The sequence below is a fragment of the Amblyomma americanum genome, chromosome 6, assembly GCF_052857255.1.
Source record: "Amblyomma americanum isolate KBUSLIRL-KWMA chromosome 6, ASM5285725v1, whole genome shotgun sequence".
In the NCBI taxonomy this organism is placed as follows: Eukaryota; Metazoa; Arthropoda; class Arachnida; order Ixodida; family Ixodidae; genus Amblyomma; species Amblyomma americanum.
Window position 1 is genome coordinate 82,649,479 of NC_135502.1, and position 25,688 is coordinate 82,675,166.

The 25,688-nt window shown below is 46.3% G+C and overlaps 1 protein-coding gene across 1 annotated transcript in view; it reads left to right on the forward strand.

Moving 5' to 3' along the window:
- The window catches only part of LOC144093801 (kin of IRRE-like protein 2), a 191,690-nt gene extending 166,308 nt beyond the window's left edge, over positions 1–25,382 (forward strand). The window contains exons 5-11 of the mRNA XM_077627505.1: positions 4,886–5,221; positions 6,223–6,492; positions 12,953–13,228; positions 16,358–16,536; positions 18,591–18,768; positions 23,018–23,116; positions 24,991–25,382. Coding sequence (XP_077483631.1) covers positions 4,886–5,221; positions 6,223–6,492; positions 12,953–13,228; positions 16,358–16,536; positions 18,591–18,768; positions 23,018–23,103 — 1,325 coding nt within the window. The 3' untranslated portion in view covers positions 23,104–23,116; positions 24,991–25,382. The remainder of the gene's footprint in view (positions 1–4,885; positions 5,222–6,222; positions 6,493–12,952; positions 13,229–16,357; positions 16,537–18,590; positions 18,769–23,017; positions 23,117–24,990) is intronic.
- Positions 25,383–25,688: the final 306 nt, after the last annotated feature.

Sequence of the window (25,688 nt, forward strand, 5' to 3'; positions counted from 1 at the left end):
GTCTCCGATTCCGATTCGGCTGACAGCCGTGCTTTTTTCTCTTTTCTATAATTCTTTCCTTTTGTGGGCCGCACGCGCGGAATTCGAGAGCTCGACGGAATGAGAAGGGAAAAAGGGGGAAAGGGAAAGAGGGTGAAAGAGCGGTGTGCGGACCTGATTGGGACGAGGCCGAGATAAATTAAAGGCCCTCCCCTCCCCGCCCCCCGTCCGAAGAGGGAAACCCAAGAAGTGCGCACTCGAAAGGAGAGATCGGAGAGGCCGCGCTTCATTGTGCTTTTGCTCGCGCCAAGTGTGCGATCGACTGTTTGACTTTTGTCGGAGCCACGGCAGCCGCTTCGTGGCGCTGGAGCTTCCCATTGTCGCCGCTCGAAAGAGAAATCCCGAAGCCACCCGAAAGCTCGTAAGGGTGGGCACTTATAAGCAGGGCAGCGAAGCCTGCTAGAAGCAGGGTAGGGCTGATTTGTTATTACTATTTTCTTTCGCTGAAAGCAATTTTTAAACTAACGTTTCTTTCAAAATTCGTTGAAGCTATTTTACAGTTTTCATAGCACTGCAACGTTTTCTTTTGTGACCGAGACTTTCGAGCTTTGCTGTGGAATGTATACAGACAAAGACTGCGGTGCATATATCCTTTTATTTTTTCTGTACAAATTCGAGCATTGCACACGTACCATGCGAGCGGATCTATAACTTTTAGGAACATCACAGGAGCTCATGAGCTGTAAGGAAGATTTATCAATGATCTTTCTTTTTGATAGTATACAAAAAAGAGATTGTGCAAGTTATGGGCAGAGGTTATAGGTCCTATGCTCCTCATGTATTTTGAGGAATATTTACGAACCATTTTCTGCGTAACCTGCTGCATATACACCGATATGTTCTAATTTATTGTTCATTGAGTTTTTAAATACACTAAAATTACTTTTTTTTGCGCCTGATATTCACAGTTCCGTCAATTTTTCTGAAACCATAATTTTTTTGCCCCAGTCCTCACAAAAATTTCTTTAGACTATCCGTGTACTTTTGTTTACAAAGTCTATAGACTGACTATAGACAAATCCTAGAGAATAGTCTGAAGACAATACAGATCCTATAGACAGTCTATAGACAATCTATAGATTTGTGGTCATATAGTTTTACAAGATTTTTGTCTATAGACGGTCTATTGACTGCGAATAGACAAAAGTAATATCTATAGGAAAGCAATAGAGTCTATAATAAATCTATAGACCGTCTATTGACCACTTTTATGAAGGTAGTGAAACACTGGGGACAACTTGAAGTGGCCGTGTATCGATAAACTAGACCAACCTTTCGAAAAAGAGACCGCTGTCCCCAAAAACGGAGCTTTTATACAGAAAATACCCAAAAATGAAATCGGTGTCGGCATAACCGGCCGGTTTCGCGAGTAAACTCGTTGCGCCTAAACCCAAATTTTATGCCTCGGATCGCAGAGATTACGATACGTCACTGCAAAACTCAAACGACGGCAAGTAATGCTTCTCAGTGTAGACGTCATGAGTTCAAGTCGAAGGGCGAGAAAATATTTAAATTCAATTTTCTCAGCCACAAATGCTATTTTGCCGTCGAACAAACGTTAACATAGGCAGAAATGTCCATAGAATCAATTCGAGGAGGTTGCCCTCAGTGTTCCTTGAAAAGGACAAAACATCTCTAGAAAAATGGCGACTGCCTAGGTGCGTATTACTCTACATTTGCAGGTCTCAATCCCTCTGTGGATAAATCTGGCAATAAAAGTCAGCCGTTTATTGTTTCTCTAATAATCAGTGGAATGCAACAAAAGTTGTTCGCTTGAGATGTTGAGGTCAAAGGCAAAACATGAATCTGCTTCAATTCTCAGGAAGGGACAGTGTGCGCTGAAACACATGTTTTGTAGGCGCTAGCAGAATAGTCAGTACCCGTGCAAATGTCAGTTGCTTCTCGGTCGGTTCCTGTGGCCTCCTTTCGGATCTGCTCGACCGCCTCTCCCAGTAAAGCACTGACGAAGACGGTCCACTTCATGTGACCATATCTGATGATAGCAGTTTTGTGATATCCGCAGTGGCCTATAATATCACCAGAGACCTTAAAGGACATTAGCTCGGTCCATGCTAGCATCGCCGAACGTGAGCTCTGCGTCTAAAATGGTTCTAGTTGTGTATTCTAAAAAAGGAACTCTTCCTTGCGCGCCGCCAGATGCCGTGACCAAATTAGTCGCCGTTTTGGGTTCGACCGCGTAGAAACTTCTTGAGAAACCCTGGCAGTATAGTTGCTGAAACATGAACTTTAAGGCGTAAAGAACTGATGTGTACGAGCGTCTGTTTTCCAAAGGGCAAAGGCTCTCTCGTTATCTGGCTTTTGTATGCACGCCAGATGACGCGGTGCTTCGAACCTCGCCCACTGACAGGCGTCGCTGTCGGCTGCAAACATCTCTAAATGCGTGACCCAAAGGTCCTTACGCATGTTTTCTAAGTTATCGAACAAAAGTAAAATAAAACTTTCAAATTACCACGCAGTGGTGCGGAAATCGCGTGCAGCAGTTGAGGTTACACGAGCTCAAAGTAAGACGCAGCACCGGTCGATAGAACATACCACTTACCTTTCTTGGTTTGCCTCGCTGTCGTTAAGGAACCAGCAGAGTTTAAAAAAATGCCCTAGTCTTGTTTTCAACATCATTTTCTGCAGCAGAAATACGAGCGAGCCATTGCCCCGAAGGTAGCAGTCACGCCAGCTCTCCACACAGTTTCTCAAACCGGGCTGTTACGGCTCTAGTAAAGTATGGAGAAGGTTGTGAGTCGCTGAACAATTCTCAAAAAGTTTTCGGCATTCTAGACTAACAGAAAACAAGAAATTAATACTTTTCTTAAATTTTATCCTAACCTGTGTCCTTAAGTGCAAAAGGTTTATGTTCTAAATTTCAATGTTTAAAAAAGTACTAACAGTGTTGCCACCACTGCAATTAAAAAAAGAACTCAGGTAGAGAAGCCCCATTGCTCTCAAATTGTTCGCTGATGTGTATTCCTTGGCCTTCAGAGTGCTAGGTGTACTGGCATCTCTTGAGAACAGCGTGCTGAGAATCCCATGTTAATGTTGCGCTGTTGCAAACTCTCGCACGCATGCACAAAACGTGCTATAGGCACGGCACATGCATAAAAACATGCACGTTCATTGTGAATACTCTCTGTATGTGTTTACTACACCCCAACACCAACGACATGTTCTCACTCTGACATGCAAGCGTGGGTAAGTAAGCCAAAACAGTTTATACAAAAAAGATGCCCCACTGCCTGTTTATGGAAGTGAAGGAGAATGGGAGAGATTTATAAAAATCCGAAATCTGTCTCTTTGGCGGAGTCTATAGAAAGGCCATAAATTTGTTTTTGCTGAAAGTCTGGGGGTACTAGGTACAGCTCTGCTAAACGGAGACTGCGTGGTCTTTTACGTGACGGCATATTGTGTCTTCAGTGGCCGGTCATCGCCAGAGCAGGTTTTTGATGTCGATGGCGTCTGTCTTATTGCCGAACTTGAGACACTGGGATAGAGTTCAATAGGGATCTAGCGCCTTCCACAGCGCTTTCATCTCTAGGCTTGCAGCGATTCACTGAAGTTTGTTCATTCTATTATCAATTCGTCTTGCCTGATTTCCTAAAATAATTACCTAATCCTCGCTAAACCACCTAAAAATAGAAGCCACCATGACCTATACATCGAGGCTTATTTTGCCCGTACGGACATTCCTAAATGCAGGCCCCGCCGCGGTGGCTCAGTGGTTAGGGTGCTCGACTACTGATCCGCAGATCCCGGGTTCGAACCCGACCGCGGCGGCTGCGTTTTTATGGAGGAAAAACGCTAAGGCGCCCGTGTGCTGTGCGATGTCAGTGCACGTTAAAGATCCCCAGGTGGTCGAAATTATTCCGGAGCCCTCCGCTACGGCACCTATTCTTCCTTTCTTCTTTCACTCCCTCCTTTATCCCTTCCCTTACGGCGCGGTTCAGGTGTCCAAAGATATATGAGACAGATACTGCGCCATTTCCTTTCCCCAAAAAACCAATTATTATTATTAAATGCAGTTTCTTGCCGCGTCGCAGCAGCATCATCCTTACCTATGTGTTCCTTCGTTGTCGGTTCTTATCTGATGCATTTTATTCATAATGTACCAACTAGTTCAGCAATCCACCTTGTTAACGTGTTATCGAATAATTGAATTCTTGTCCTGGTCCTACTTGTTACCTTCCTTTAAACTTGTTTCGAACGGCTTTTAATAGTTGTAGCAGTACTTGGTTTGTACTGTTCATATTGTCTCTACTATTTGCCATGGTTCTGTTGCTTGTTGATATAGACAGTATGCTTTTCACGTCCAATCCTTCAATATAGCCATGTAGGGCTGCAGTATGAACAAATAAACAAACAAGCAAATAATGTATATACGATTGCTTCGTTGTGTTGTCAAGTGTGCGCAATCCTCCATTAACGTCCATCCCCAGGCAGCACAACAGCGTTGGGCGAGCACTGGGCGATCATTGGCAAAACTTGGCATGAACGGCGGTCCCACATTGGCATTTAGTCAAGGCGCTACCACTCTGACACATTGGCCCCACTTTCAGGCCAGTTTTGGGCCAACTTTCGGCCGATCGAGGGGCCAGCGCAGGTCTGGCGTTCGTTCCGCGACATGGGCCAGTAAAGGCCTCGGATTGGCTTTCCAGCTTTCGAACAGTGGCATCCAGCTATCCAAAATTGGTATCCCGCTTTCAAACACTGGTATCCTGCTTTCGAAAATTCGCACATGCAACATAACCCACTGCCCAATGACTGGAACTGTGGATGTACCATTCAACCTAGCAAATATTCATAAATGAGGGTGCCTATCTATCCCTCTGTGGCGCAGGCGCCCCGGAGGAGCCGTTCCTCACTCTGGGTGGCGAGCGGCTGCACGAGGGGGCGCGCATCACCATCCAGGAGCACGAGGAGGCCGAGGTGGGCTGCGTGGCTCGCCGCGCAGTGCCCGCCGTGCGGCACATGCACTGGCTGCTGGGCGAGAGCAACCTGACCGCGTCCAGCCAGCTCTTCGTCGAGTTCTCGCCCCAGGAGGACTCGTACACCACGCGAAGTCTGCTCAGCCTGAACGCGTCGCGCGACCTGCACGGCCTTCGGCTCTCCTGCCACGTGTACCACGTCTCGTGGCCCACCTCGACGGCGGTCGCCGCCACACTGGACGTCCTCTGTGAGTGCGCGGGGAAGATTGCGTCATAGCAGCGAACTTTGCAAGGCCGATGCACCGCTGCTCCCCCCCCCCCCGGTGGCTTCGTCACGATTACGGAATGGGCCGTGATGGGTTGTTGGATGGGGTTCCGCGCGCCGGGTATGAGAGCTGGTATCCAGTAACCCATCACGGCCCATCCTCTAGTTGTGACGTAGGCTGCTGGGAATGAGTTATGCACTGGCTTTGTGAAGTTTTTGCTGTTGGTGGGCTATAGCAGGGCGTCAGCTCTTACTTTGAAAAATGAACGGTGAACATTATTTAACAGAAATCCCGGTGGGACACCCGGGCTAAAAGTTGTTGCCCACCTACAGCAAGCTCCCTGCAAAATTTGGATAATGTTTTGCGTCCGCGGTGAACGCGGCTGAACGTTGCGCCTGGAAGACGTGGAAGGGCACGTGGCGCTCATTATCTTTCAACACGCTATGATTTGCTGCTATCGTTTTCTATTTTAACTCCCCCTAAGTAGAACAAGAAGCCTGGGAATTTTTTTCTTCGCTTTAAATGTAATAGAAATAGGCAGGTGATTCATCGCTTCCCTCATTATTTTATTTTTTAACAGTAAATACAATCTTCATACAACAACGGTATGCGTCACTGGCGATGAAAATACTCGCAATACCACTCCAATATTAACATAACGTACGTGTTAATGTAACTGTAAGTAAAAGAGTAAGTAAAAGCCAATGATTACATTTCGTTACCACATACCTTGAACATCAAAAGCTCGTCTGCACGAGGAACAATGCGTTCATTAAGTGGAAGAGGAGGAAAAAAAGACTTTATTGGAGGAAGGAACTCGACGCTCTCCGGATGTTTGATGCAAAAAAAAACTTTGCTTTTTGAGTGCTAGTGAGCCTGCTGAAGTTAACGTTGGTCTTTACTCTAACATTTTCAACTATCGATCTGTAGCATGTTCTGCTGTACTGAGCCGCGCACTAAGCTGACGGGTGACGCCTCTGCAGACATTCCGTCCTTCTCGATCTCTCGGGAGCCGGGCTTCGGGTTCCCGATCCTGGAGAAGATGCCCGTGTCGCTGCACTGCGCGGTGGACGCGAATCCACCGTGCGCGCCGCGCTGGCTCAAGGACGACGGGCCGCCGCCCGTGCCGCAGAGCCCCGACGGCTTCCTCAACTTCTCGGCCATCGAGCGCCAACACGCCGGCTGGTACCGGTGCGCCGCCGTCCACCGCCTCGGGACGTTCGCCTCCTACGGGTACTTCCTCAACGTCCGATGTGAGTGCGAAAAAAAAATAACAATCAAGTGCAAGCGGCAACGCCGGCCGTTTCATGAGAAGAATGCATGGTTCAAAAAAAAAAACTAAAATAGATGCCCAAAAATGTGCCACATTTTGCAACTCTTCAGGAATCCATGAATTAAAGCAGCAGTCTCGTTATTACAGTGATTTACTGCTTGAATTTTGCATTTTATATTTTTATTGGAGACTGGGGCGTTTGATGGTTTTTGAACGAGACGAACACGAGCATACACTTCCCGCCTCCCCTTAGTTTTTTAATATAATTTATGTGAATCCTGACAATGAAAACGCAGAGAACCGAAAAGGTACAGTTGCGTGCACTATGGCACCCCAGCACGTCTCTCAATTACAAGCGTAATGCCGCAGTCATTAAAAACTCCAACATTTCCACGCCGTGCTCCTGTGTCGACAAAACTTTGCGGCCACCTTTGTGTAGAAAACATGTACAAGCGGCGCTATCGAGAGTTCGGTTTGAGGGCCGGGCCCGAACACATCCGTCGTTCTCGGCTCGCTGATGCGTTGGACATCGACCGGCTCTCTGGGGGATTTAAGTGCCCCTCCCGTCCAAACCTGAGAGCTGTACCTGCGAAACGGAACTGCGTTTTGTCACAGGACTTTTCCAATGCTCTCACCGAAAATACATCAGTATGGTAATGGAGCGGTCAGTGAGCTTTAATGTCTGCGTTATGTTCAATCATCTTTACTTCCTGGCCAAGAAAAGTGCAGGCTAAGTGAGCGCCGTCCGTAAACAGTTCACTATGCGCTTATGGAGAAGTCGTGTCCATCCCGTCTATGGTACCATTTTGGCACCTCAGGAAATCTGGTCGTCATTTCCTGATATCTATAGGATATCTCAGGGATGTAACTTTTTTTTTTTTCTGGACAGTAATGTGCGGCGGCTGCCGTCGGGTCGATACTTCTTCGGCTCATTCCTTTTGTTAACACCGAGCGGCGCCGTTCTTTTAATGGTGAGGACCTCCTTTTGCGGGTCATAGCAATTTAAGAAGCCAAAAGCAGCTTGCGCCACCTGCTACTGAAACTTGCAGGCTTGGTAGTTCGACAACGCGATGCGGTATGGTTATGTGTGTGAGAGAGAGAGAGATTTTAATGAGTATAGGAAAGGTGTGCCTAGTCCAACCTGGCATGTTACTCCAGATGAGAGTGAAGAAAAAAAAAAGGCGAACCGGGATTCAATCACACATAAAAACTGCGAACTCACAGACACTCGGGATTTTCAAAGAGTGTGCGATGTTGATCTGTGTTAGCTGCGCTGGTGTCATGCATGAATAAGCGAGTGATGTTATTCACTTGCACCTGTCACTAAGATGCTTGTGCATGCAGAAAAACACGAAGTTTCTTGTCTATAAAATTAATGACTTGTCACTGAGTTTCTTGCAATAAAAAAAAATAAGGGTGGGGAAGACATTTTCGGAGGATTGAAAGATAGGAAATACATTTACTAAGGATGCTTTTGCGCCCTGCTATTGTGACGATTTGTTTGTGCATATTGACTTTGGTTACTTTTTTTTTCTGTTACTCAATTCTTTCTCAAATTTAAAGTGTGGCTTGAGGGGTCAATGGAAGGGGAAATAGCCGTTCAATTCTTCTTTCCCACCGAACAGTCAGGCTATTGCAATGCTATTTTACACGCAGTTCTTGGTACTTTGATGCCACCTCTCCTTGGATTATGTTCAACTGCTCTTGGCAGTCAAGAAAACTAAAATGTTAACAGAGATGGAACGACATTGAAATTGGTTTTGGGGGAAAGGAAATGGCGAAGTATCTGTCTCACCTGTCTCATCTGGCGTACACCTGAACCGCGTCGTAAGGCAAGGGATAAAGTAGGATCTGAGAGAAGAATTCCAAATGACTCGACACACAGGATTAAAGGCGCTGCATATCGGCTGAGAAGTGGCATCAACAAAATGCAATGCCGTGAATGTACAGCCGGCCAAATATTTAGCTAGCGTGCGCGACGGGTGCTTTTTGTGCGCTCCTACACTTTACGACGAATTAAACTTGCGGAAAGTTCAAATATTATGCACTGGCTTAGTGAGCGTGAGCTTAATTATTTTCGCAAGTTTGCTCCGTGATAAGCGGCAACAACTCGGAAAACGCTGCCGTCGCATACGCTACCTAAAGTTTTGGCCGGCTGTGCATTCATTTCATTACTTATGCGTCGTGAAGTGTGCACAAGTTCTCTAGCGGCATGTCTGCATTAGTGCAGAATTAGCTTAGTACAAACTACTCATAATGCGGTGAGGGCCGTCGTATGCAAGCCGGTCGTGTACAAAAAGACCTTGACCCTCTGAAACGGGTAATAAACGACATTGCCGTGACTGTTGACGTCGCATGTGATTACACTAATTGAGCTCTCGCCAGACATCTACAGAAAGGTTTCATGATCAGGTGTGACAAGATTTTTGCGTGTAGCAAACTGGGTCTCGCCGAGATACTCAAAGAAATGTAAAAAAAAAAAGCTGTGGTACGCAGTAAGCTCTCCTGGCCAGTGTGGCAAGCTCATATCTCGTATCGACGTTTCGTTATCGCCAGCGCCATTTCCCAAGCTCAGTCGTGCGGCTGCGTCGGCTTAGTGCTTCGCGTGTATTTGCTGCTTCGAGTTCTTGCCGCATGCCATCGTCAGCGCTAGTGGGAGGGACAAATAAAAGATCCAGAAAGGAATCCCAAAAGCGCGCCTGCAACTGACAGCCGCGGTCCCTTACTTCGAAGGAAGTGATTTTTCACTCCGACAAGCCCTTTCGATCGTCCCCATTTTTCTCTGTGCGCGGCTCTCATTTACGTGACGCAACCGCACTAAAGCCGCTTAGGCGCGGATTAGTGTGACAGCCGCCCAAAACGTCGGCAGTCCCATGTTCTCTATGTCAATCGTGGAGTGGCTTTGGTCCAAATTGGCTCGCGGGATATGAAGCAACTAGCCATGCTGCTTCATCTACTATGACATATCGCTAGAAACAAGTTTTGGTTTTCGTCTTTGTTTATGCTGAATTCAAAGAGTAAACTGATCGAGGGTCAGGAAAAACCTATCTAAGGAACGCTCTTAAACGTAACTTGTAGTAAACAGGAAAGAGGTTAATACATGACGTAATGGCTCCTGCCTAAAACAAGTGCCTGAAATCTAGATGTTGTTTCTGTGGCAGTATCGTGCGTTTAGGAGGATTGGGCATGCAAGGTCTATTGCTCACCTGTAGGGGTCTTAACACATGGCGTCCGTGAAAACGTTCCCGGTTAGCGTTTCTCTTTTCTTGGCATAGAGTCAGTAGAGTACATCCATCACACTTGCGGTCTGGACATCCGGCTGGTGATGACACAGTAGTTCGGATGGGTGACCTCTTTATGCTATAAATAAATAAAAGCATTTTACTTAAGCAACCGTAGGATGCTACGCTCTTCCACGGAAGTATTTTGTGTCAGTTTTACTTCGTGTTATAGTTAGAGACAACAGTCGTGCTTGTGTTTTGATGCGAACCATGACACTAAATATGCTCTAATGTAAGCCAAGCAGAGAAAATTGGATCGGCGTCAAGTGTAAAGCGGAGACAACCGATAACGTGATATAGATAACCGATAGCCCGTTACGGTAGTGTAATGTGTTTCTAGAGAAGGGAAATTCGCTAGGGGCTGATGGCGATGATACCTTGAATGGGGAAGGTTCATTACCTAAGCATTCTAGATTTTCTGTATGTTTGCATCGAGCGGTAAGGGTGGAAATGTGCTTTTCATGAGGCGCACTATATTTACGGTTCGCCAACATGTAACACAATAGAATAATTGCCGACATACAACTCACTTTTACGTATAGTAACACGACTGATTAAAGCTAGATTTGGCTTACGAACTCATTGTTCTCAATGCGTCTTAAAAGATCGAAGCTTTTTCTTCTTTTTTCATAGTTAAGGCGAGGTTAGGCACACAGCATACTTTGTAGTCGCGCTGCTTGAGCCATGATTTGCTCTGGCAGTATTTAAATATACCTTAAAATAAAGTCCGTCACCATGTTTATGTGTTGGCGAAATTTCAGTTCTATAACTTTCGCAAACGAGCACGTAAAAACGAACCATCAACGGATTAGGAAAAGCAAAAGTAGCCAGCTTTTTTTTAAAACTCGTTCGAGTGTTACGGTCCTTTTATTAGCGAACTTCAGCGATACTCGTTAAAATCTTCCAGCAAGCATCCCTTCCCTTGTATTCAGCCTTAAGCTGCACGCTTGTTTAGCCTGGCCACTAAGTACGCCTGCCACTCAGCTTTCCTGTCTACACGAGCAATATGTGCCGCTCAGAGCGGAAAGCCTGAAAGCGCCGTCACGCTGTCTAAACTTTAAATGACACACTGAAGACAAGGGGGAAAAAGCGCGCGAAATAAATAGAAAAGAAAACCTGTGTTCGGTGACAAAGGGTGCCGGGAAAAGCCCGGCGCAGTTTTCGTTTTGATCGACGAAGCGTGGCAGGAGAGGAGACGAGCGACATGCTGCTGTGGCGGCAGCAAACTTTTAATTACCCAGTCAACTGCCGTCGGGGTTCGCCCTCTGGGCCCGTTCGCGAGTGGCCGCTGTGCGCTAAGCGGAGACATTCTTATAACAGTGGCCACTTGTCTGGAGAGCCCGTCTTGAGAAGCGGGAAACAAGTTAGCCGGTCTCGCATGCAAAGACCAAAGCCGAATCATAAAGAATGAGCGTTCTCTCTTTGCCCCCCCCCCCCCCCCCCCCCCCCCCCCCGCCCGCCAACCACTTCAACCTCCTCGGGCGTCGGTCCTCCATATAAAGGCGGTCTCCTCCTTCGCCTCGTGGTCCTGCGGGCGCGTCTTTTGTCGTGAAGCAGATGTCGCCGCCGTCACTTCGCAGCGTCGCCGACAGCACGTGCTGCGTCCTTTCGAAGAAGTGCGGCTCTTCCATAGCATTTTCTTCACTCCGCTTCTTTCTTTCTATTCGTTTCTTTTTATCATTGACACCGTTGCAGATGTTCCAACAGCTTGTGGGAAGTAGTGAATGGAAAAAGAGGGGAAAATAGAGATAACTAGAAAAATAAAGAACGTGCTGAAGGCAGTTTGGGTTCTTGACGAGAGTGCGCGAACAGGAGAAAATGAGCTTTCTATGGGATTAGCTTTTTTTCTTTGTTCAGGCTGATATATTTGCTTTTTCTCATACAACAGGGCCTTTCTATATTTGGTGCGTTTTGGACGGCTCGAAAGACTATGAATTGGAAACAAAGCGTCCAGTAGTTGTTCTTGCCTAGGGCAACTCCGTAAAGAAGAGGCAAGCACACGTGCGGGAACTTTGCAGAATTTGCTTGACGTCAGGAGCGTAGCAATGGGACAACCAAATTCATATAAACTCTTTAAATTCGACAAATCGCGACGAGCAGTGGACGTTCAACTGGTTGAATTTTCAGGCACATGCAAAGAGAGACAGTGGAATAAGCTTGGCGTCAGAAGCTCCTCAACAAGACAAAAAAAAACGTTTCGTATGAATATATATGACAAAAAAAACGTCTACCCAACAGTAACTTAAGTTCGCTATATACATGACAAGTGTGCACCCTCCGCTGTCTAAGATGCGTACGTTTTCTCACGATTTCCTGCAGTCTGGGTGACCCGATGCAGCGGTCATGCCGACCATGAGACACATAATTATTACACCGGTAGGCACATACCAGCTTATGGCGACAATTAACGTAAGAGCCGCGTGTTCCTAACATCTGCGCCAACTTGCAAATCATTTTGTTCCACCGAAGCATCAAGGCGCACTGTGTCTCAAGATTCGCTTCTTTTGGTCTTACACAGCGCACACAGGATATGAAAAACCAGCGCAGTTCTTTAAATAGACACCTTTAGCATTCCGTCTATCGTGTTAGCGTTAGCGGTATCAGAGCACCGGGAGCCCGCCCGTAGACAATGCGCATGCGCAAACCGCCCCGACGGCGCCAGGCACCCGGCAGCTGCGTGCGCGCCTGCAGCACCTGGACCAATCAGCGCGTGCTCACCGACGGTGGGCGGGCTTTTGGCACTCCGGTAACGGTAACACGGTATGCTAAAGGTGTCTAATGATGCCGCCAGTAAGCGCATGGCGCAGGCACGGCGCAGATGCGCTGAGTACGATAGCTATGAAAACGCGCTTGCTTTGAGTGTGTATGTGACTGCGCATTACGTTACAGCTGGCGACGGCGCGTGGAGCCTACCAAGCGAGATTAGCCAGAATAAACGTCTCTGCTGTCATAATCCAGTGGGAACAACCGTGCCAACGAACGCTTTCCAACGACAGGCCAGCTTTGGTCTCATTTATGTAAACAGCATTGTGTATGTCTGGTTCAATAAATCAGCCATTACGTCGCGGTCGGTCGGTCCGTCGGTCAGTCAGTAAGCAAGCAAATAAATACATAATTAAGTAAATCGCTCTGACGGCTGCTCTCTCCCCCTCGGCGCAGACGGTCCCGAGATCGTCGAGCAGCCCCCGTCGCAGGTGGCGGCAGACTTCGGCGGACCCGTGCAGCTCGAGTGCAAGGCAGACGGCAAGCCGCCGCCCTCCTACTGCTGGACCCGCGTGCGCTCGGGCCGCCTGGAGAGCATGGCCGCCGAGAGCTCCCTGGTGCTGGACCCGGTGCTGTACTCTGACGCCGGCAGCTACCAGTGCACGGCCACCAACCACCTGGGCTGGAAGGAGGAGCGGGCCCGCACCAGGGACATCTTGCTCACCATCTCGGGTGGGGGCCCCGTATACACTGCGAGGGTGGTGGTACCCCGCGAGGCACGGTGGTTTCAGATCGGGGTTTCTGCAGTCTCAAACGCCACGTTCAATCGATCCTCTCTGTAACCACACCCATAGTCTGTTCACTTGTTGAGGTTTTCGTCATTCCATAATTTGTTGTTTTTTCTTGAGAATGAGTAGCTGAGGCTTGCTTGACGAGGGTCTCAGCTCCCATGCACAGATCCGGCAAAAATAATTCGGAGCACGTTTAGGCGTTCGAACTTTTGTGACGCATTTCTTGGAGAAAATATCAAGATTTCTTGACATTTTCTACGCGAGCGCCAGCGCACCATCGGAATTTTCTAGCATGTGTATATATTAGTTACAATGTACTTTTTACTATTGTCGGTTACAACTCAAGAACACAGCAGCTTTTCTCCGCCAAAGGACCCCCTTCCAAGCAATGGCGTCGACCGATTCTGATGACCCTGCTAGCAGGACAATGCAGGGAGGGGTGCCACAATGAATAGGGCGGGTCTATCCCGGACCTCAGAGGGAAGGGATTATCCCCTTTAACCTACCACTCCCTTTTTTGACACACTAGCAGGGTCATGAGAATCGGCCGACGCCATTGGCTGGAAGGTGGTCCATTTACGCGGAAAAGCCGGTGCGTTGTTAAGTTTTATCCGACTATAGGTAAGGCGTGACAGGAGTTTGATCGCCGAAGCTTTCTCTTTATTACAATGGTCGAGACTGTACACTCAACATGAATACGCCTGTATGGCAACATGAATACGCCTAGCGCACTTCGTTTTAGGGGCAAGGTATGCTGTCCAAATTGCGGACTAGATTTCGATCACTAAATATGCGGAATGCTTACTCTTGTCAAAAGAGGGCAAGAGAGAGTCAACAGAGAGTGGGAATTTGTTTCAGTTGCGAACCTAAGTGTTCCCTATTTCTAGCGGTGGAAATCTACCCCAGGGCTTGGGCAGCATACCCTGCCCATAAATAGAGCGTGTTAGAGGGCAGTTTACTCATTTTTTCAGTCCTTTCCTCTTTAGAGTGCACGTCCGGTGAGATAGTTTCTTAAGTGACGCAAAATCATTTTCTACACATTTGTCACATGCAGTACAAGGGTTAAGAAAAAAAAACGATATATATCTGCATTATTACATTCACAAGGGCATAAAAAGAAGCTCACGTTGTTGGTCTAGTTGGTTCATTGTATTCAGAAAAAATAAACTAGTCAAAAGATGCAAAAAAGCAAAAGAAGCAAATATCGTACGCACAGGAACGCACACAAACACAGAGAAACTGTGAGAAAATAACTGCTAATTGAAGTCTATGGACAATTTACTTTTTTTATTTACACAGTAGAATTAGTTTTGGTGCTGGGATAGGCAATAAATTTGCAAAAGTTGCAGGTACCTGCATTGTGCATAACTGTCTACGATAATTAAGCAGAGTCTGAGGAACCAATTATTTTTGCGTAATAAGGTGACATAGATGAATTGTCAAGGCTTGAAATAATATTTCCTGGAGCCTCTGTAAAGCTTTTTTTCGCCACCTGTCCGAGTAGACTACGCAAAGCGGGCTTTTACGCTGTTGTATTTACGCTTAAGCTCCAAATACCCAACAGTGTACCTGCAGTTCACATGAAACCGTAAAAGTTACTCTATGTGAGATTATGTGTGGTAATGCACCTAAGTGTTTGCTTGCCTCTCGGGAATTGTGTTTTTCATTTTAAGGATGCTGAAGGTCAAGTAAAAAAAAATGTACTTGACCGGAATATGTCGTTCGAAGAGCTCGCAACCGACAGCTGGTTAGGTAACAGTTTGGATACAAAGGAAGTTCAAACGTGGTCGGGGTTGTGCAATGTAGAATCAGGAGATGCTTTATTATCCCGCTAAAATAAAGTCACTGAACTTCGATATTGTATCGGCCGATTTAGAATTAAAGCGAAGTTTGTTCTATAGCATGAACTATGCGCATGCCTAGTCGATGCTACGATGTAATCGCGGAAAGCACAAGTGTTTGAGAATTCGTACTCCACCGGCTTTCTTTTTTTTTTTTTTACTGCGGCCATTGTAGATTTCTTCTGTGTTCCGGATTCGAAAAAAAAAAAATAAACGTTTAAGGGAAACATTCATGTGGTCGCAAAAACTGCTCTTGAGGCTGTTCGTAACCATTTATTTCTCGAAGTTAATTCACGTGCACGGTGCTAGACATGCATACGTTTCCTTGATAGGCAATGCGCTAGACGCTTTTGGTCTCTGACTTCTCGTAATCGCGCCTGCTGAGCGGTTCCACCCGAGAACGTCACTAGCGCCACCTCGTACGAGCTACACGAATTAGTCTACTTTCTTTTTCGGTACGCGGCCGCTGGGGTGTACGGAGGCGCGCGAGTCAACAACGCTTCGCTATCCTCTTCAGAGCGGCGCCTTTAGCGATTGAGCTGTAGCACGTGCCGCGCATGCTAGGAAACTCGTACGTATTCTGGGGAGAGGCCGGAAATATTAATAGAGAAACAGGGTGTTTCGCCCTTTCCGAGCAGTGGCTAACGAATGCACACAATGTAGAAATGGGAGGTGTGTTTTCTGAGTATTTGTTGCAATTAGAGCTGGAAAAGGTATAGAAGCTCAACGATGAAACAGACACCTGCCTTCACTGCAAGAAAGAAATGCACGTCTGTGGGCAGTGTTCCCCACGATTATTTAACTGAGTCAGGTAAATGGTAGGAAGAGAAAGAGGAAGGAGCGCCTTTACTGCCGCCAGTATCCGTAGGGCCAAAGATAGACAGCCGTGCATGGTTGCAACGAATCCTTGCATGATTTAACTCAACTTTTATGTGCGGCCTGCAAACGTTATCCCAGGCTGAAGCATCTCATCAGGTGCACACGTTGGCAGCGCTTCCAATGTGTATATGCAGCGCCTTTTTCCTCGATACCTGAGGGGGATCTTTGGTTTAATCGCAGAGGCAAACCTTACTGCGGCGTTTTGCTCATTTTCTTCGGTCACACCTTTATAAATACAACATGTACCTATTTCATGCCAATAATATTTGATTGATTGATTGATTAATTGATTGATTGATTGATTGATTGATTGATTGATTGCGTGGAATTCCTCCTTGCCCTGCACGCAGGTCGGCCTGACATCAAAGCTCTCAACAAGACCCTCATGGCAATCGTGGGGAAACCAGTCAGGATCTCTGTTCTGGTCTGTGCCAATCCGCCACCGACACGAGCTTACTGGATCGTGAGGCGCCTGCTTCTCAGCCCCGGGGAAGCGGCCCTCACCCATTACGTCGCCCACAACTACAGTGTGAGTTGCCCACTAAATGGTCGTCATGGACTAGCCGACGTTGTCACAAGCGTGCAGTTCAAATCATTATCAGGATAGACAGGGAAGGCACACACGAGTGCATCGTCTTCCTATCTGTCTATCCTCAGATTAGGGAACTCCCGTTACTTCACTGGGGAACAGTTACAGCTACAAAACTGAACCTGGACCCTTGGGAAAAACCGGTTGGACGCTGCGACGCAATGACAGAGCTGCATAAAATATTCACGAAAATCAAAAAAGTTTCCGTAATAGGTGCACCATCACTGCACAACGAAGAGCGTACGTCAATACCTATATAGTGATATTTGCCCGTTTTTTGCTGGCTCACTATTTACTGGCAATGGCGGTAGCTCCCTATGTGGCAAGTTACGCGTGACGTCACTGCATTCCTTTTTTGCTATGTTCGCGGATGACATCGTGAATCAATGCCTCTCAGATTCAGCTATATCTCTAAAGGAAATGAAATAATTTCTCCCACCGTACTGTTCCCTCAGAGGCCGGCCACACACCAAGCGTCCATTGCATAACTCCTTCTTTTGAAATACGGCTGTGCTTTCAACGAGTTTCGTGCCCCGCTCGGGACATGATACCAAAATTTTTATCGCTCACTGGAAAAGTATTTATGTTCGAAGCGCCAGGAAATATAACCGGATATGCGTTAGTTGCATGCATCAGTTCTTGCTTGCGTTTAATAAAAGAACGAAAAGAACAGAGGATTAGGTTAGAGAAAAGCATGCATCGTAGTGCTGCTGACGTCGAGCCTCTCTGCCTGCATTTATATTCCACAGGGCCTTTGCATGATTTACGATTAGGTTTCACAAAATCAGGAACAGCAGAAAATAAATGCATTCTCGCGCGCAAGCATCCGCTTAGAGTTAAGTCTGCAGACAGCAACTCCAGCGGAGTACTGAGAAACCCAGGGATCGAATCCGTCGCGGCGCATAGATTACGAAGCCCTTAACACTAAAGGCATGTTCAAAGCGTGCTGTTAATTTCGCTGGAAAGCCTTCGATCGGCATTGCCGCATGTAGCACTTACACAACCGACTCATCGCTCAGTACCTCGGTGACACAGTGCGCCCTAAATTAAACGCCCACGTGCATCGACCAGGGTGCAAATCAGAGAAGCAGGAGCGGTAATAATATAGCATGTAAGCAGAGCAGAAGTCGAGCGCCGCGACCACTCTTCAAAAGTTCATATGTCTAGACACTGCCTGGAGAGTGGCAGCACAGACAGAGCGGCTTTGCGCTGGAAAGTCGCGGGTGATTGGTCAGAGAAGCAGGAGCGGTAATAATATAGCATGTAAGCAGAGCAGAAGTCGAGCGCCGCGACCACTCTTCAAAAGTTCATATGTCTAGACACTGCCTGGAGAGTGGCAGCACAGACAGAGCGGCTTTGCGCTGGAAAGTCGCGGGTGATTGGTCTAAGAGACAGCAATAACTATAGTGTTATAGTGTCCGTTGCTGTAGTGTCCGTTGCCCCATACCGGTTGGCCGCAAGTAGCAAGAAGGCCCTGTTCTGGAGACACGCCGGCTTATGCGCGGTAATTAGTCTTAAAAGCGTTGGTCCCAGCTCCAAGCCGTCCAGGATTAAGCGGGGAAAAGTTACTTCGAGTTTCTTCGTGCTTGACAGGCGCCGGCGACTCTGTCTGCAAGTTAATGAACCTACACTCTTCCACAAGGTCTCCATCGTCATGTCCTCCTACCTATTCGTTTAATGCCGTTTTCTGGACTTATCAAGAAAAACTCTGCTTCTTATTTTGCTCCAAGAGGAGAGAAGAAAAAAAAAAGAACAAAGAAATGGCCGAAATTTCAGGAGCAGTCATTCGTAGGTTTTGCTGTTCACCCTGTTACTTTTTAGCGCGGCCACTAAGTTATTTTTAAGAGGGACACTTCTGAGTACCGCTTGAACAGTGAGCTTACCGATAACCCTACTATGAAGTCTGTATGTTATCTTACAAATTTTTGTTTCGTCTTTCACGTGGTTGCTAATACGGTTTCCCTTTTTTATTTTCCCCTTCTTTTTCCTTGCAGAGTGCCGACACACCGTTTTGCAGAACCACATCCCTTGAAATTAGGTCGGTTCACCCTGAAGACGCCGGGGAAATACTGTTTGTTGCCAGAAACCCCAAAGGAATTGACGATGCTGCTATCATCCTCAACGTCACACATCAGGCTAGCTTCTCCTTCACAGAAGAGAACTCCTTCGCAGGTAGGGGATGGTGATTTCCAATATCGTCTTTTAAAGAATCAAGGCATTAACTGAAAGCACAACGCAAGAATCAAGGAGAACATCACGTGCTAAATATGCAGACTTTTTCTCTTTCATTCGATTTTATTCTTTAGAACCTATGAAGCATACGCAGGTGGGACCGGCGCTGATTTATTATGCAGCAAACTAATCATGATATCCTTGATGTGGCGTAACTAAACGACAGACAATTATCTGCCTTAGGCAGGCAGATGTCTCTTCATAAGGTAGATGGAAGAGGGGGGAAGTGACCTTCAGGGTAGTGCCTTTTGAGTCTTCTGGGTAGAAGAAAACAATAGGGGACAAAATTTTCTCCCCCTTCTCTCATGCCAATTCTGTGAGGCGGGGAATCTCCCCCCCCTCCTCTTTTTTTTTGTGCACACATATGTTATTTGCAATTCATCAACTGAATTATGAGTGTTGTTATCAGGGCGCGAAGTTACTTTGTGTAATTTGATGCTGCAAACATCGAAGGTGCGCCCACTTTTTAAAATTTCTGAATGGCCGTCGTAATTCGAGATATCGAACATGAACTAAACTTACCTTGTCAAACTAAACGAGCTGGTACCGAAACCATACGTGCGACCCGCATCGAATGTAATAGAGAGTTTTAGAATAGGGTGACCGTGTCGGTTAGCGGGATAGCAGAACAGTGGGCCGCCAGCGCGCATGCGCCGAACGCAACACACATTGGGCCTATGGGCTAACGCGTGGCCTCCTAACGCTGATAGGGTTGGGCAACATGGCTGACGTCCGTCGAAGAGCGGTCCGCTCGCCTCGCCGCCATTTCGTCTTTGGTACTTCACTGCGTCTCGCGTTCATGGCAAAATTAACGTTTCACAGTTTTTTAATTTGTCTGAAGAATCGCGCGCCACAAAACTCTCGCCATAAAACGCAGTAAGTTTCAAGATTGCTTCAAGATTTGGACAACTGCTATAGGCTTAACGAGTATGCTTTTTTTGTTCGCCGTAGAAAAATGACATCAAAAAACCCGGGATGTTCAACCAGTGTGGTGTTGCTCACGTAAAAAAGAGGATACAATGCATTGAATTTCACGTAATGTGCTATCATTATTTAAATAAAACTGTGAATAGAAATAAATTGTTGATATTTCACAATTTAAAGTTTCATTTTACAGCCGAAGTGGCGCTGCGAGTGACTAACGTAATCTAAACGTGGCGGGCTTCGTATTGAAAGCCCTCGCGAGGGCTCACCGCAAGGCCGCCGTACACAGCATGAACAGGAGCCCCTAGGCTTGGTTCCCCTAATCTAAAATTCTCAAATATAGCTACATCTCTCATTGGGGGCATGCGTTTCGATGCCTAAGCAAAAAACAGCTTTTCTTGGACGTCGTGCTGACGTCTCGTTCAAGACGCTTATTATCTCTGGCGAGGTTGAGAGAAGAGACGCCGGTCTTACGTCCAATGACGGCACAAGTATATTCGTAATTGGATGGCGTGAAAATTAGAGGAGGGTGGGGGGAGTCAAATTTTGGCCAGGCATGATAGCTCCACGGCATTGGTAAAATAAATATTACGAACAAACTACGGCACCAAGAGCTTGACATACTATGTTGTTTACCAACAACACGGCTTAAGATACGAGCTGCATTACCAAGAATTCACGGTCGGGTACTTAGGAAGCGCTTTTTTGGCGTGGTGCGCTCCACCTCTCGTCTCCCCTTGACACCCTCACAGCCGACGCCCAAGAAACGTTGGTTTCTGCTTCCGCTTTTAAATGGTTCCCTTCAACGTAAAATGGCGCTATAGTACTTCTGACGCCCGTCGGCCGCGTGGTTTCGGTGCTGGCTCGTTTCTCGACTTGTCTGCACGTTCGATATGTTGAACCAGAAATTCAGGTATTCAGAAATTAAACCGCAGTTGCTCTCGAAGGTAAAGGCCCCCGATACTGCCTTAGAAACATTTTTAAATGTTATTACTTAATTCAGGTAATATCTTTTGAAGCCACTCTATGGAGGATATAACGTTCAGCTTGTTGTGCCATCCATTTGCTTCGATCGCACCCACTTATCTTTTATGGCTTTTATAATGAAAATCTGCATAGATTAACGCAGTGCAGCCTTATAGCCGTTTACTTTGTTTTAACTTTTGCTCTCAGGCTGCACTGCAGCTGCTGACTGAATATCAGGTGCTCTCAGCTAGCAAACCTATTTATTACGGCGTAAGCAGTACTGTAGGTGGATACAAGTCAACAAAAAAATGTCTTTTCCCCATGAAAGAACCCCCTTCAATAAGGCATGTTGCGGGGCTGGTTGCATTAGCATTTTTTGAAAATTGGAAAAAAAATCCACCTTGGCGCAAATAAATTCACACAGACAAAACAAAAGAAAGAAGGAGACAACGGACAGGCGCCTGTCCGTTGTCCCCTTGTTGATTTTGTTTTGTCTGTGTGAATTTATTTGCGCCAAGGTGGATTTTTTTCGCCAACCTTCAAAAAAAGACTCCCTGAAGGCAATGGCATCAGCCGATACTCATGAAACTTTTCATGACTTGTGTCCGGCTGTAGTACCGCAATGCGAAAATGACGACGTTTGTCTGTAGCCTCTGGGAAAGAAGCGTCAACCCTCCAGAACCACCTTTCACCAGTCACTTGCCCAGCACACCCTCCTAGCTAGGGGGCTGCCTACCCACCCACTAGCGCCTTCAATCCCACCTCACCCACCTCCAACCTCCAGAGACGCCATCCACCACAAATTCACCCAGTTCTACCCTCCAGAAGTGACAACCACTACTCACTCACCACCCACCCGTTACCACCTCCGACCCACCTATTTTCCCCACCCACACGCGCCACCTACATCCGCTCATCTGCACCCTCCGGAAAATTTCTGTCGCACATGTGCAACCGCGGCGACGAGTAGAAGCATTCTTTAGAGTAACAGCATCGTAATCATCGAGAATAAATCCAACTGCTTTCGGATTTTTGTCGTCTCATCCACAAGCCCGCATTCTTTCGGGACGGAGTCCCCCGCTATCACGTACCCCCGCTGGCGGGAAAGTTTGTGTAGGAAAACTACGCAGAAGGCGTTTATTTTGTGTCAGATGGGAATCAGCGGGGTGTCAACTAGTTTCCGTTTGTCAACGAATGCAAACAACAGGAAAGGCCAGGACAACATTTGACTTCTTCGTCGTTGTATTTCATGCCATTCGCATAATGGGATTGCGATGTTTTTTTTTTTTTTTGTTACCATAGGCGGAAACACCAAATTAGCCACGGGGAAATTCTGTGAAAGATTCTTATACTCGTGCCATCCGGGCAAATTTAATGTCCTTAAATGTTTGCTGCCTTAAGTTTAATAGAATTCGTGCGGTGCCACAAGCATATATTTAATGGCATTAGGTTTAGTGCAATTCGCGACCTACTGAGTTCGCCATAACTAATTCGTCCGAGCAGTGCTTACTCTCGTGTCATTCCACACGCAGAAAAGCATCCAACTTTGTTAGCCGTAACTTCCTAACCAGTAGCAAATGGTTAATTCATAACTTTCAGTCAAATGAGGCATCTCCACTGCGTTTTAGATGTGAAGGACGCCGTTTAAAGGTTCTGACAGATCATCTCGACTTGCGTGCCGATATGCGAGTTTATGGCTACTTTTTTCGACCTGTCAAGCAGGAACAGCTGTATTGCTTTACACCCGATCAAAACGCACAACATAATTTTCTGTCGCGCGACACAATTCTGTGTCGCAAGACAAGCTTTCTTGTCGTGCATTGTGTCGTGTGACACGGGCTCGTGTCGTGGGTTCTTTTGCGCGGCAAAGGTGTTTGCAGTGGGAATAATTTTTTATATTACATTTGAACAACATTCCTGATATATTGTGCTCATTAGCACTATTTATATTGAGAAGAAATTTCTGGATGCCCTGCACGCGTTATCATCCTCGTGACTTTCGTATAATGACAATAAATGTCGACATGTAGCAGAAAATCCGAAAATAATGGCATTAAGCAATTTAAGGCCTTAATCATTACTGCCATTTATTGTGCACGCGTGCCGCGAGTATTAATTATCATTCTGATAAATATGTAGGACTCCAAATAATGTCATTTGCCCAAATACTTGTTACTTATTTTTTTTCAATAATCGTTATCCTAGAAACTTTCATTTGTTCCTTGCGGTGTCCAAAAAGAACTGTGAAGGAAATCTGTTCATTATATTTTGTGCTGAAAACGTGCTGTGTTTTTTGCAGAAAAGCCAGAAGTTAACTGGATGTTGGCAGCATGGATGAGCTTAACTCTGGCAGCGCACGGCAGACTAAGAATTGGCGCAAGCTGACACATACTTTAGGGTGAGTGCTCTCTCTGTAGACTTACGCCTGTGGCATAAATTCCGCTACAGATGTTTAAAACGTTTGTAAGCTGCACTTATGCAACAAAAGGCTTCTAGAAGATAGAATCTGCAGCTTGCAAGAAGCGCTTCACCATGAGCTGCAATATGTCACTTGCTGTGACTTAGTTCTTTTTTGCTCTGCAGTAGTCATATCCCTTACCGTTCTAGCCAACCTGGGAAATCTTTCATCTCTGAGCAGCTGTATGAGGGGGAAGGGGGGCGGAATTGTGGTCGAATTTTGCAGTTTCTTATCCTTTCATTTAAAACATGTCAACTGAAAACTTCGGGAAAGCAGCCTTGTGCCACCAAAATTCCCCTTTGACGACGTTCGCCTGGACGAGTGGCACTCAGCTATGCGGTCTCGTAGCTTTATTAACGCTGAGAGCTTTAATGCATCATTTCCTTTGTACCTATAAACTGCGAACACCATTATTTTGCTCCTTGGGAGCTAATGGTGCATCCTCCCGAGACTAAACTGGGGTCGGCCAATTTCGGCCAGCCTGGCCAGACCACCGATGGGGCTGATGGTCGCCTTTCCCTGCGCTAATTTCTTCACCAATCTGTACCGGACACATTTGCGACAAAACTATATTGAATATCAGTTTTTGAAACAAATAAATCTGTTTCTCTGAACAGTGATGTTACATTCGTGGAAATTGTCCTTTTTTGGAGTATTTGGAGGATAAACCTCTGTTAAAATGAGATGTTTACGTAGTTTCAGGGAATTTTAACAGATGAAACAGTTTCACTTTCAAACTACGGAAGATAAAAAGGTCACAATTGGGGAATTTGGCGCCTAATTCAGGAAATCTTTGGTTACGGAATGGAACATCACCCTCTCTAAGACCCTGCATGAGAGGAAATCTGGTGCTTGTTTTTCGTCGAGTGCTTGAGGTGCGCAGAAAGCTCACTGCAAACGCTCGCTGGCGACGTGTGCCAATGTTTGCGGCGCCCAGTTCTGACTTATTTGTTGTGCGCGACATGCACTTATTTTGCTTCGTGGCTTGGAGCAAGAATCTGGTCGTCGGTTTCGAGAGTGACGAAGCAAGCGACAGTGCATATTGCAGAGCCTGAATTTGGCGCGCTACGTCGTAACAGGATCGCCAGAGGACTTTCGGATGCACTGAACTTCTCGCGTGCCTCATGCACTCTGTTTCAGTTTGCGCAGAAAAAGAGCGCCACATTTTCTCGCGCTGCAGGAATTCTGAAAAATACTTTTTTTTTTTCGTTTCAAAGACTTATTTCCGTTGGTACAAGCTCGCCATTGGCCTCAACCACCATAGTGAGATAAATGTAAGACTAATTCGTAAATTGGTGTATTATCTAAATAATTCACATGATTTTGAAAACTACTGATGAGCACCCTGGCTTAAAGTTCGTTCATTTAAGGATTTTTTTTTCCTTTACCAACCTACTTTTACGAATTTTTATCAACATACGGTGTATTTAGCCGATGTGTGATGGCAAGTAGGCAATGCAAGCAGTGCTCAATGTGGATGTGAAGACATGTCGGCGAATTTGTTTCTGCCGTACTTTTTTAATGCTTATCTGTGAACACTCAGCAGGCACTATTTTTACATTTACTTTCACAGAAGCGATGCCATTGTAGCCCTCGCCATGCACAATGTGCATGAAGTGCAGGCTAGTCTAGTTCCGAGGACAAAGGCCATTATAGATCATGACATGCACAACGATCAGGATATTGAAGTTATGTTAGTATTCTGTTCTTACCCTGTAGCACCTGTACAAGAGCAAAAAATATGCACCTTTCCTCTGAAAAGCCATGCTTAAATTATGCGTTTTTGGCTGCTATGTTTTCTTTTTGTATTCCAGATTGTTTAGGCCAAGCGTGCGCGCATGGACGTCCCATAGGCACTGAATGATATATATATGCGTACCTGCCACGGAGTAAGTGTGAGAGCACTGTGCGGAGAAGAGCAACGCCAGGCCTTCTTCAGCCAAGCGGGTCCTACGCACTTGTGCAGCGCCAACTGACAAGTTCCACAAATGCTGAGCGTCCAAAGACTGGCAGCACAATACCGCAGACAAAGTCGATATTTGTATAAGAACTGTGCCGAGAGGGGCAGAGCTGTTTGTGATGAAGCCTCCACACCATTTACTGTACATGAAACAAAAATATGTTGTGAGTTTTATGTTAAAGAGTGTTTATTAAACTGTAAAAAAATGTTGGAAAATAAAGTAGAAGTGATCTTTGCAGGCCATCACTGTTGTGCGTGGGGTGTCTACAACAGTGAACGCTTTGCTGGCGTTGCGTCTCAGGGTCTTAACTTTCCTCTAAGTATTTATGTTAGGTATTTCATTAGCCCTCTATAATAGTAGCATTAAAAGCAACAAGGGTATTGCTCAGTAAAACACCATGCGCAAGAACAAATTCTGTGTACCCGTATAGCTAATATTTCCGCTTTGCCGTTGACTGCCTTAGCGGCGCCCTGTTCAGAAGACGCTAGAATAAGTGTACTAATATAATTCCCTAGCATCTGCATAGTAACTCTTTCCGCTCGTTAACTATG